The following is a 13,067-nucleotide window of genomic DNA, read 5'->3' on the forward strand; positions in this document are numbered from 1 at the left end:
ATTATCTAGCTTTTGATAGAATTTTTGTCCATTTGGATATATTATCTTTTGCTTGTTCGATGTTTTTTTCACCTATTTTTCTATTGAATTGTTCATTGATGATTTTTATGTGGTTTTGCATTAAACAGTTTTTAGTATGCTCTGAGTCCTTTGATAGTACGCTCTGAGTCCATCTATCTATCTACAGCAAATATCTTCTCCCTGTTTGTGGCTTGCTTTTGCATTATCTTAATGGTGTTTTTTTTTTTTTAATTTTTTTTTTAATGTTTTTTATTTATTTTTGAGACAGAGAGAGACAGAGCATGAACGGGGGAGGGGCAGAGAGAGAGGGAGACACAGAATCGGAAGCAGGCTCCAGGCTCTGAGCCATCAGCCCAGAGCCTGATGCGGGGCTTGAACTCACGGACCGTGAGATCGTGACCTGAGCCGAAGTCGGCCGCTTAACCGACTGAGCCACCCAGGCGCCCCATATCTTAATGGTGTTTTAACGAACAGAAGCTGTTATTCTTTTAACAAAAGAGATTAAAAATTTCTTTAAAATATTAAAAATATCTTAAAATAAAATATGTAAATTTTTATATAGTAAAGACATAAATTTATATTCTATAGTAATGTAACTTGTATTTGTTAAAGTTAACATTATTTTTCAACTGTTTCATTGTTGAAAAGAAAAATACAATTTGACCTTAAAATTTGGGAACCAGTTAATTAATCATTTAAAAAAACTATTTAAAATAATTTTTTATTATATTTGTATTATTTCATTTTAGATATTAAGGATGAAAATGAAACCACACTGAATCCTGAAGAAGTGGCATCTTTGGAGGAATATATTCCTACCCGACATACAAGTATTACTCTCCTCAAATGTACCTGTACTATTTTCATGGCTGAATTCAACTTGTTGGATCATTTGTTGCCTGTCATTATGGGAGAAAAGGTATATTTTGGAGTTTACTACTTTTTTCCTCATATATGTATATTTGTAGGTCCTATGCTATTGTAAGGAAGGTGATTGAGTAAAAGAATATGTGCTTATATACTTAGCCATGGTGATGTTAAAGCAATGTAACTATGATTGTTAATTCTTAGAAAGTTGTGTGTGTGTATATGTATATGCATGTGTATATGCATATTTTTAAATCTCAAGCTAAGGCTGTATAAAGAAATGTTGAAGAGCATGGGTCTAGAGGTCAGTCCACATACAAACTATGACACCTTGCTTTTATTTCTAAACTTATTTCTGAAAAACAACAACAAAAAAAACATTTTTCAGGTGGGCTGACAGATTCAGCTAGCTAGTAAAGAAGCAACAAGCCTAGGTAGATTCAGATGGTTTATTACTTACATATAGACAGCAAAAACAAATCATTAATGGTGTCAGCTTGCCGTGTCCCTTTCAGGATGACCTTGAAACCAGAGGGCCAAAATGACATGCAGCACACATGGTAGGGTACCCTGTTGTCAAGAGTTCAATTCCACACTTCATCTAAGCAGTTGTGTAGCTACAGCTGTACCCTGAGAGGGGTAAGTGGAAACTCTGTGTCTCACCTGAATGAGGGATGCTACTAGCAGTCTCCCTCAAGAGAAGAAGGTGAGAAGTGGTTTTTTAGAAGATCTTTGCAAGACTGGACCAGTTGATTGGGTGTCCCAACTGTGGCTCAGGTCATGATCTCACAGTCCGTGGGCTCGAGCCTTGCATCGGGCTATGCTGACAGCTCAGAGCCTGGAGCCTGCTTCAGATTCTGTGTCTGTCTTTCTCTGCCCCTCCCCTGCTCATGGTCTGTCTCTCTCAAAATTGAATAAACATTAGAAAAAATAAAAAAAATTCTTTGCAAGACCACCTATCTTCTCATGGTCTGAGAGTCATGGGATGTTCTACCAAGGCTTAGGTCTGCTTTGGTTGCATCTTGCCTTTGTGTGGTCTACATAGATTTGTGGAAGATTGTCAGGGTGGCACAGAGGTATTCCCTTACAGTACCTAGCTCTTAGAATTATTTTTAATAATAAATGAGATAATGCACATGAATGATTTTGCACATATTAAGAACACAATAGTAATTACTATTGTTGTTGTCAATGAGGACTTCCTGGATGATTAATATTTGTTTTAGGCCATACACAATGTATTGCTTTCTGCATTTGCCATATACATAATAAGCTGTTATTTGTTATTTTTATTCTTTTGGATATATTTCTTTTGATATCTACATAATGATAATGATAGAAGGAAAAAGTATCCTAACTCTGAGAAGAATTTGTGGAAGTATGACAGGAAGTCAGTTGCCTATTATACAGTAGTTTCATTTTGTGTATCTGTGCCCTGTCATCCACTGGCATTTGTATTGCCGGGTAAAGAGACTGTCTGGGGAAAATGTCAGTGGAGAAAAAGTGTATTAATATTAGACATGAACTTCAAAACAACTATGGTTAATGAGTTCAAGAAAGAGACAAAAAGGTAGAAGGTTTCAGAAGAGACCTCGATCCATAAAAAAAGAACCAAAACATTCTGGAAGTGAAAACTATAGCACAAGTTAGAAATAATGGGATGGAAAAAGATGTATCATTTAAATGCAAATCCAAGGAAAAACAGTATGGCTAATCTAATACTGGAAAATTGTAGAGCTTAAGACCAAGAAACATTTTTAGAAATGGTTATTTCATAATAAGTGTTAACGTCAAGAATAGAACAACATAGATAATTCTTATAGATGGTATGTTGAATGAAAGCAGGCAGTAATAAGTATGTACTGTATGATTCCATAAAGTTCAAGAATAGGTAAAACTAATCTGTGGTGATTGTAATGAGAGTGAGTATTGGCTACCTCTGGTGGCGATCCAATATGTTGCCTGGGAAGGGATATAGGAGAGCGTTCTAGAATGCTTGAAATGGGTGGTGGTTACAGATGTAAAATTTTGTTGAGCTCTTCACTTAATGTTTGTATGCTTTACCATATGTCATACCTCAGTAATCCAAAATAAAATCACTTGGAAAAGTAATTTCTTAATAAGTGTCATTTAAAAATTACTAATAGAAAAGCATGTTCAACCATGTTCAACTTAGTCACTTTTAGGCACAGTGTTTGTGAGTAATGGCACTGTTGGCTTTTTGGAGTTGATAAGTATTGCATTAGCATTTACCATCTTTAGCCAGTGCCTGCTAAATCCTAGTATTGCTCCCCAATTATTGTGACAATGAAAGACAGGCAAAACTGTGAAGCTACTCTTGTCACATGTATTTTCATGTACGTCTGGATGGAAGGTCATACTGTACCTTTTTGAGAATGACAGTATGGCATTTTAGGGGACTAAGTTATTTCTAAGACCCGAAGGGGTTGCTTGCTAATCAGGGTTCATACTCTGGACATCTTGCAACCTACCTGCATTTATTTGGAAGCTTGGAAAGGTTCTGTAACACTGAAAGTACCAAGACTAATGCAAAATTCTTAGGATTTTATGAGCCTTTAGCATGTATTTTTAGTAGATATGGATCAGGGATTTTTCCATCCTGCAAATTTTACTTCTTGTGTGAGTAGTCTTCTTGGTTTCTTAGTCATCTAAATATGAATAAAGGACAAGAAGACAAATGGTGGCTGGCTCTGAGATACCTAGGACAATATTTAGGAATGGTCGGGCATAGGAAAATAGCTTTAAATGTGCTGAAGCACACATAATGAACTCTTCCAGTTGATTGAAAAATAAAAAGTTTAGCTAAATGGTTAGTAATAATTTTACAATAAATACACATTTTTTGAAATCTAGGACATACTTAAAAATATGTAGAAGATGTTTATATTTGGTTATGGTAAAAGAGTCCCACAGAAAGTCATCATTTTGTAGATTGATAACACTGCAAAAAATGCTAGTCTGAGACTTATATAGAGGGGATTGCATGCCAATCACTGTTTTCCTGAAATATAAATTGAACTCTGTTATTTTCTAGAACTCAAGTAACTTCATGAATACTACAAACTTCCAGTCTCTTCGGCCTTTGCCATCCATTCAGATACTGGTGGATAAAATTAATCTGGAACATTCTGTGCCAATGTATGCTGAACAGTTGGTGCATGTGGTCAGCAATCTTACTCAGCCATCTGATAATTTGCTTCATTATTGCTATGCACACTGCTACCTTAAGGTAGGAAAAGTGAATTTTGTTTATTAGTACCTCTTTGGCTCTCGGAGAATTAATTAAATAGCTTTTTTCCTGGAGTTGTAACTTCAGAGTTAGTATCCCATAAGATGAGATTTAAATGATATATAATATTCATTATTCAACATAATTAAATAAAAGTGTACCTCTTTTGAAGTTACTTCTTCATTTATTTGGGATTAATGGCTTGATGTTTATAAGATAATGTTAATTATGATTTTTGAAGATTTTGTATGTCACTGATGGTAATTATTAGTGTGAAGGACCACTTAGTTTATAGGGATTTTTAAAAAAATTTTTTTATATTTATTTATTTGTTTTGAGAGAGAGACAGAACACAAGTAGGGGAGGGGCAGAGAGAGTCTAGACACAGAATCTGAAGCAGGCTCCAGGCTCTGAGCTGTCAGCACAGAGCCTGACTTGAGTCTTGAACTCACAAACTGTGAGATCACAACCTGAGCCGGATGCTTAACCAACTGAGCCACCCAGGCACCCCATTTTATAGGTATGTTTTAAAAAACTTATGATTTCTTTGAGGGGAGCATTTATGTGAGATAATGCTTTATAAAGGATTAGCACATTTGTTTTTTTGTTACTTTCCTCTTATTGAATTGATGTTAATTTCTTGACACAAAAGGAGAAAGCTTAATGCTTTAAATCAAGTTACAGAAATTATTGGGAGGCATAATGCATAAATAATGCATTCCAGTATAGGTACATAAATAAACCCAAATGTTGAGTAATAAGTAGTTTTGCTAAGCAAACACAGATGTATAGTTTAAGTAGAGACAACATATATCTAATCAAATTCTTTTATGGACTAAAGCAAACTATACAAACTTGAATTCAAGCATAAGTACTAGATGCACTAAATTTCATGTAAAGGACTCCAAAATTAGAGAACTCCAAAAGCATATTCCTGATTTTATTGGTTTATGCTTTATTGTTCCATGTTTCAAAGTTTTAAAATATTTACATATTTGTAGGGCATAAAGAAATCAATATAAATGTAACAGTTTTAGATCACCTCTAGTTTAAGATGTTGAAATTTGTTTTCAAACCGTGTAGAGTAGAATAACGTGATTTCCTAGAAGTCCATGTGAAGCCCATTTTTAAGAAGATGGTGGCGACTCTACTCCCTTGATGAGAGTGACCCTCTTTCAAAGGCGTGTGGACACAGGAAAGTGTGATTCATAGGAGCCATTATTGGAATTATTTATCACAGTGTTTTATGTCATGTGGAGAGTAGCAGAAAGTATTTTTAAAAGCTAGATATATAGGTAATATTTTATATTTGTGCTTTTTTATTCATTCTTGTAGTTCACTCAAGTGTATTTTTCCAAATATTTTTATGACTTGAATATCAGATTATAATGTTCAGAATATTTGCCTTGTTTTGTTGAAACAGGACTAATTTTAGGCAGTTCACTAACCTTTCCAAGGTATTCTGCTTACGTAGGGTTCATGAATTTGGTAAATATTAAGTTCTTTACATAGTGCAGACACTCAGCATTAAAGATGAATAAGGCATGTCCCATCCTTTAGGAGAATGGTCACCAAAGCCAATGGTCACCAATGTGGTTGTCCTCCATACTGACATAAAAGCTACTGGGATTGTTGTTTACTACTACTGTTGTTAATAAGTTAAAAGCTCACTTAATTCTAGTATAATCTAGATAAATTTATGTTTTGGGAAAAGGTCTTTTGCTTTTACACATAAAAGTTGTCTTTTATATTTTGGTTAATTTGACTAGAGCTATCTATAATGGGTAAGTTAAGTATTCCAGGAAGTTTGTTGTTGGGCAGAGCAAGAATATTATATGTAGAAAAACTCGTCATTGACATTAAGAATATTGAATACTTTAAAATATAAAGCCTTGAGTCTTGAATATGTTATTGTATTTTGGGTGCTTGTTCAGTGGCCTGGTACATTTTTAAATGTTCAGGGTTTGGTATAGAGAGTTTTAGTTTTTATTTGGACTGTTTGGAACTGACTCAAAATACTGATTTGTTGTAAAGTTTATAGCAGTTCATGTTACTTGGCATAATTACTATAACCTTTGAGAAGGTTTCCAAAGATAAATTTTCCTATTATAGTGCTAAAATATTATAGTAGAGGTTTTAAATGTTTTTTTCATGTGTGTGGCATTTTAGGCCTTAAGTAATTTTCAGTTAAATACTTAAATGCTCAAGTTTTACTTTTGTATACCTAAATTTGACTATAGTGACTGTGGTGAAATGGTGTGTAGCATCAATTTAATGTAATTAAATTTATTTTTATTTTTTTCTTAAAATTTTTTTAAATGTTTATTTAAAATATTTTTGAGAGAGACAGACTGCGAGCAGAGGAAAGGCAGAGAGAGAGGGAGACACAGAATCCTAAGCAGGCTCTAGGCTCTGAGCTGTCAGCACAGAGTGCTGGGGCTCAAACCCATGAACTGTGAGATCATGTCTTAAGCTGAAGTCAGTCACTTAACTGACTTAGCCACCCAGTCGCCCCTATAATTAAATTTTTTAATTGGGAGAGTTCGCATGGATGTGTGAAGAAAACTCGCAGATGGAACTTACTTTTGTATGTCTTATCAAGTCCTCTCTGTTTAACTGCTAAACCCATCCTTTAAATATGTGTGTGTGTGTGTGTGTGTGTGTGTGTGTGTGTGTGTGTGTGTGTGTAGCATCAAGTAGCAAGGACATTGCAAAGCATCTGATGATTGAAACATGAAGAAAGTAACTTCATGAAAGCACCCTATAAACTACAATAATATATAAATTTTAGGCCTTGTTACTCATAAGGATCAGCTATGGCAGATGCTTCAGGAGATCAAAGAAATTATAGTAGAATCAAAACCCTTGGAGTTTGTAGATTTGGTAATTTTCAACCTCAACAAAATAGTATTCTATGGGGGTTTGGAGAAATGGTGCTTTTATACATGTCTGGTAAGTGTATAAATTGGTATCATTTTGGAGAGTACTTCTTCAGGATCTAATTTGAAAAAAATCTGCCTCATACCCAACCATTCCAATTTTCAATGTCTATCCTAAAGCAAGGGTCAACAAACTTTTCTTTAAAAGATCAGACAGTAACTATTTTAGACTTTGTGGACCAAGATACAAAATTTAGTATCTTATATAATACTTAAATAATAAGAGAACAAATTTCCACAGATTTTGAGTTGATGAAAGTAAAAATGTTTTAGTGTACACTTTTTTCATAATACAGTTTTACTAATGAGAAGAATGGAATTCTTTTTCTTGGGGTAACATTTCACCTCATTGGGGTTCCCACTTAGTGTTCCCTGTCACCAAATGGATTATGAATGTTCATATGTAAAAATTATTCATAGCTTGTAGGCAGTACAAAAACAGGCATTGGGTGAAATTTGACTTGTGGTTTGCTGACCCCTGCCCCAGAGAAATTTTTGCATATGGAAATATATACAACTGGAGGTCTGGATATGCTCACAGGGATAGCTCTCTCCAGTGTAATTTTTGGCGGGAATCCTAGGAAGCGTAATGGTATACATAGGTATGGCACCATTTATGTAAATAAAGAAAACAAAATAATGCTAAAGATTGTTCTCAGATATATGAAGTATAACAAGTAGATAAAGGTGTAACAAACAAGTGGACAGGAGACATCCCAAATTTAACTCCTCCCCTCCTACCCCTTGTAATCACTAACTTACTTTCTGTTTCTATGTATTTGCCTATTCTGGACATTTTCTCTTTCTTTTTCTTTTTTTCTTTCTCTTTTTCTTTTTCTTTTTCTTTTTTTTCTTTTTCTTTTTCTTTTTCTTTTTCTTTTTCTTTTTCTTTTTCCTTTTCCTTTTCCTTTTCCTTTTCCTTTTCCTTTTCCTTTCTCTTTCTCTTTTTCTTCTTTTTCTTTTTCTTCTTTTTCTCTTTTTCTTTTTCTTCTCTTGAGAAGGAGGGAGGGAGGGGGAGAGAGAGAGAGAGAGAGAGAGAGAGAGAGAGAGAGAGAGAGAGAAGATAGAGAATCTCAAGCAGGCTCCACGCCCAGCGCAGAGCCTGACCTGGGGCTGCATCTCATGACCGTGAGATCTTGACCTGAGCCCAAAATCAAAGAGTCCAATGCTTAACCAACTGAGCTATTCAGGCACCCCCTCGACATATATAAAAGAAATCCTACAGCATATGCTGTTTTGTGTCTGGCTTTTTTCACTTAGCATAATGCTTTTAAGGTTCATTCATACTGTAGCATGTATCAGGATTTTATTCCTTTTTTATGGTCAAAGAATAATATTATATGAATATACTGTATGTTGTTTATCCAATTATCTGTTGATGTGCATTTGTGTTGGTTCTAGTTTTTGGCTATTATGAACAATATAGTTATGAACATCCGTGTGTAGATTTTTGTGTGAAGACAGGTTTTCATTTCTTTTGGGTATATACCTAGGTGTGGAGTTGTCTGGTCAAATAGTAACTCTATTTTTAACATTCTTAGGAACCACAGAACGTTTTTCCCAAAAGGATTGTTAAATTGTTTTTCCTGTTCTACTACCACCACATTTTTTACTTCTTCACATCTTCACTAATACTTGTTATTGTCGGTTATTTTGATTTTATTCATCTTAGTGGTCGTAAAATGGTATTTCGTTCTGATTTTGATATGTTTTCATAATGTTCAGTGATGTTGAACTTTTTTTTTTTTTCATGTGCTTATTGGCCATTTAGATATATCTTCTTTGGAGAAATATCTATTCGGATCTTTTGCCCATTTTTGAATTGTCTGTTACTGAGTTACAAGCATTCATTAGGTATTCTGAAGGATTTTGTTTCTTTAAAAGTGTAGGTGACAAGCCAATTTGACAATAAATTATATTTAAAAAAGTGTAGTTGACAGAATGACAGTATTCATATTTTAAAAATTCTGGGTAATGAAAAAATCATTTATTTTCTCAGTTAAATTGTTAGCGGGCTAAGTGAAGAGAAAATATTTAATTTCTCTCCATAAGAAAAAAACGTAATTGTCATTTTCAGTCCAGAGCTTTTTTGTTTCAGTGGATACATGAGCAAAAACTAGATTTAGAGGGTTTAAAGAATGAGTAGGCAATGAAAAAAAATGCAGCATTCACAGGCTTCTCTGTCAAGATACTTGATGATTAAAGATGAGAAATGGAATTTTACTAAAGGTTGGAGAAGAGATAGTGGTGAGAAAGTTTTTTCTTTAAGAATTAAGTGGAGGGGCACCTGGGTGGCTCAGTTGGTTAAGTGTCAGACTTTGGCTCAGGTCATGATCTCGTGGTCCATGGGTTCGAGCCCTGTATTGGGCTCCGTGCTGACAGCTCAGAGCCTGGAGCCTGCTTTGGATTCTGTGGTCCCCTCTCTGTCTGCCCCCACTTGTACTGTGTTTTTCTGTCAGTCTTTGCCAAAGATAAATGAACATTAAAAAAAATTAAAAAAGAATAAGTGGAGAATCTAGCATACTTTTTTGAGAGGGGAAAGAGGAAGTGGAGGGAGGCGGAGTGAAATTGTGAGCTAATATATGAGCTAACTCAAATGAAGCATCAAATTGCTGTTCTGGCAATATGGAGTTTTGCAGAAGTCCTTTATCTTTATTGGACCTCACTTTCCCATATGTGAAATGAAGTGGTTTATTTAATATCTAAGCAGTTTTAGCTCTGAGGTTCAGTTTTTAATCAACTAGATCTGATTCCACCTCCTGAAGGCTTTTCCTTCCCCAAATGTTCATTATTCTGTAGAATTTTCACTATAATCCTTCTTTCTTTAGTTTTTGCTTATTCCAATGTATTTCTGTAAATGGATTAACTTTTTTTTTTTTTTACTGTTTTACTTTTTTTATTTTTGTAAAATACACTTAACATAAAATTACCAGGGTGCCTGGCTGACTCATTCGGTAGAGGATGCAACTCTTGATCTCTGGGTTGTGAGTTTGAGGCCCACATTAGGAGTAGAGATTACTTAAAAAACAAAACAAAGGAAAACAAAAAAACATAAAAATTACCAGTTACAGAATTTTTAGTTGTATAGTTCAGGAGAGTAACTACATTCATAATTGTGCAAGTGTCATTACCATCCATCGCCAGAATCTTCTCATGAACCCAAACTAAAACTTTATTAAATTATTCCAAGTCCTCTCTCCTCTGTCCCTGGGTAACCACCATTCTACCCTTTGTTTCTATGAATTTGATTACTTAGTACCTCATATTAGTGGAATCATATGATGAATGTCCATTTAACTGTTGTATTTTATTAAGATACTGTTTCTAAGATTCATCTATGTCATAGCATAATTTAAACTTGCTTACAGTTTGAGTCTGAATAATACTACATTGTATTTATGTACCACATTTTATAAATACACTCTTTCATTGATGAACACTTGGGTTATTTCCACATTTTGGGTTATATGGATAATGGTGGTAAAAACATGATATGTGAATACCTCTTAACTTCACTGATTTTATTTTCTATATATAGCCTGAAATGGAGTGCTAAATAATATTGTAATTTTATGTTTAATTTAATTTAATTTATTTTTATTTTTTTGGTTTTAAAATTTTAAGTTTATTTATTTATTTTGAGAGAGAAAGAGACCGGGACAGGGGTGGAGAGAAAGATAATCTCAAGTAGGCTCCACACTGTCAGTGCAGAGCCTGATGTGGGGCTCGAACCACAAATTATGAGATCATGACCTGAGCCAAAGTCAGTTGTACTTAGCTGACTAAACCACCTAGGTGTTCCATGTTTAATTTTAAATACACAGCATATGATTATGAATAGAAGCTGTGCTATTTTATATATTTTTTAAATATTAAAAAAGGTTTCATTTAAGTTCCTGTTAGTATACATGTAATGTTAATTTCAGGTGTACAACATAGTGATTCAATACTCCATACAACACCTGGTGCTCGTCACAAGTACACTCCTTAATCCCATCACTTATTTAACCCATTCCCCCACCCATCTCCACTATGGTACCATCAATTTGTTTGCTATAGTTAAGAGCATGTTTCTTGGTTTGCCTTTCTGTTTTTTTACCCTTTGGGCATTTGTTTTCTTTCTTAAAATCCACATAGTGGGGCGCCTGGGTGGCGCAGTCGGTTAAGCGTCCGACTTCAGCCAGGTCACGATCTCGCGGTCGGGCCCTGCGTCGGGCTCTGGTTCGAGCCCCGCGTCGGGCTCTGGGCTGATGGCTCGGAGCCTGGAGTCAGTTTCCGATTCTGTGTCTCCCTCTCTCTCTGCCCCTCCCCCGTTCGTGCTCTGTCTCTCTCTGTCCCAAAAAAATAAATAAACGTTGAAAAAAAAAAAATCCACATAGAAGTGAAAGCATGTGGTATTTTTTTCTGACTTATTTTACTTGTGTAATAACCTATAGGTCCATCTGAGTTGTTGCATATGACAGGATTTCTTTCTTTTTTATGGCTGTATGGTAATACTTCATTGTGTGTGTATATGTATATACCTCATCTTTATCCATTAATTAGTCCATGAGTATCTGGGCTTTTTCCATCATTTGGCTGTTGTGGCTGCTGCTGCTATATAAACATTGAGATGCTTGTATCTCTTTGAATTAGTATTTTTGTATTCTTTAGGTAAATACCTAGTAGTGCCATTGCTGAGTCGTAGGGTAGTTCTATTTTTAACTTTCTGAGGAACTTCCATACTGTTTTCCAGAGTGGCTGCACCAGTTTACATTCTCACCAACAGTGCAAGAGGGTTCCCCTTTCTTCACGTTTTTGCCAGCATCTGTTGTTTCTTGTGTTCTTGAGTTTAGCCATTTTAACAGGTTTGAGATTTGTATTTGTTACAGTTTTGATTTGTATTTCTCTGATAATGAGCAACATTGAACATCTTTTCATGTGTCTGTTGGCCATATGGATGTCTTTTTTGGAAAAAGACATACATATTCATGTCTTCTGCCCATTTTTTATTTGGGTTATTTGGTTTTTGGGTGTTGAGTTTGGTAAGTTCTTTATATATATTTTTTTATTTTTTTATTTTTTTATTTTTTTATTTTTTTTTAATTTTTTTTTTCAACGTTTATTTATTTTTGGGACAGAGAGAGACAGAGCATGAACGGGGGAGGGGCAGAGAGAGAGGGAGACACAGAATCTGAAACTGGCTCCAGGCTCTGAGCCATCAGCCCAGAGCCCGACGCGGGGCTCGAACTCACGGACCGCAAGATCGTGACCTGGCTGAAGTCGGACGCTTAACCGACTGCGCCACCCAGGCGCCCCATATATATTTTTGATACTAAATCACTGTTGGGTATGTCATTTCCAAATATCTTCTCCGATTCTGTAGGTTGCCTTTTAGTGTTATTGACTGTTTCCTTTGCTCTGCAGAAGTTTCTTATTTTGATGCAGTCCCAAAAGTTTATTTTTGCTTTTGTTTCCCTTGCCTTCGGAGACATATCTAAAAAGCAGTTGCTATGGCTGATGTCAAAAAGGTTACTGCTTGTGTTCTCTTCTAGGATTTTTATGTTTTCAAGTTTCACATTTAGGTCTTTAATCCATTTTGAATTATTTTTGTGTATGGTGTAAAAAAGTGGTCCAGTTTCATTCTTCTGCATGTTCATGTCCAGTTTTCCCAATACCATTTGCTGAAGTGACTTTTCCCCATTGGATTTTCTTTCCTTCTTTGTCAAAGATTAATTGACCATATAGTTGTGGCTTCATTTCTGGGTTTTCTATTTTGTTCCATTGATCTAAGTGTGTATTTTTGTTACAGTGCCACACTGTCTTGATCACTACAGTTTTGTAGTATAACTGGAAGTTCAGAATTGTGATGCCTCCAGTTTTGTTTTTCTTTTTCACGATTGCTTTGGCTATTTGGGGTCTTCTGTGGTTCCATACAAATTTTAGGATTGTTTTTTTCTAGCTCTGTGAAAAATGCTGGTAGTATTTTGATAGGGATTGGATTAAATATG

General features: G+C 35.0%; 1 protein-coding gene across 12 annotated transcripts in view; it reads left to right on the top strand.

Moving 5' to 3' along the window:
* VPS13B (vacuolar protein sorting 13 homolog B) overlaps positions 1–13,067 on the top strand; it is an 843,987-nt gene that overhangs the window by 144,966 nt on the left and 685,954 nt on the right. For all 12 annotated transcript variants that reach the window (XR_007148665.1, XM_047842688.1, XM_047842692.1 and 9 more), the window contains 2 exons: positions 771–940; positions 3,944–4,138. Coding sequence is in view for 11 of the 12 variants with exons in the window: in XM_047842688.1 (XP_047698644.1) it covers positions 771–940; positions 3,944–4,138 (365 nt within the window). In the remaining variant the exon portion in view is untranslated. The remainder of the gene's footprint in view (positions 1–770; positions 941–3,943; positions 4,139–13,067) is intronic.

Source organism: Prionailurus viverrinus, chromosome F2 (genome assembly GCF_022837055.1).
Source record: "Prionailurus viverrinus isolate Anna chromosome F2, UM_Priviv_1.0, whole genome shotgun sequence".
In the NCBI taxonomy this organism is placed as follows: Eukaryota; Metazoa; Chordata; class Mammalia; order Carnivora; family Felidae; genus Prionailurus; species Prionailurus viverrinus.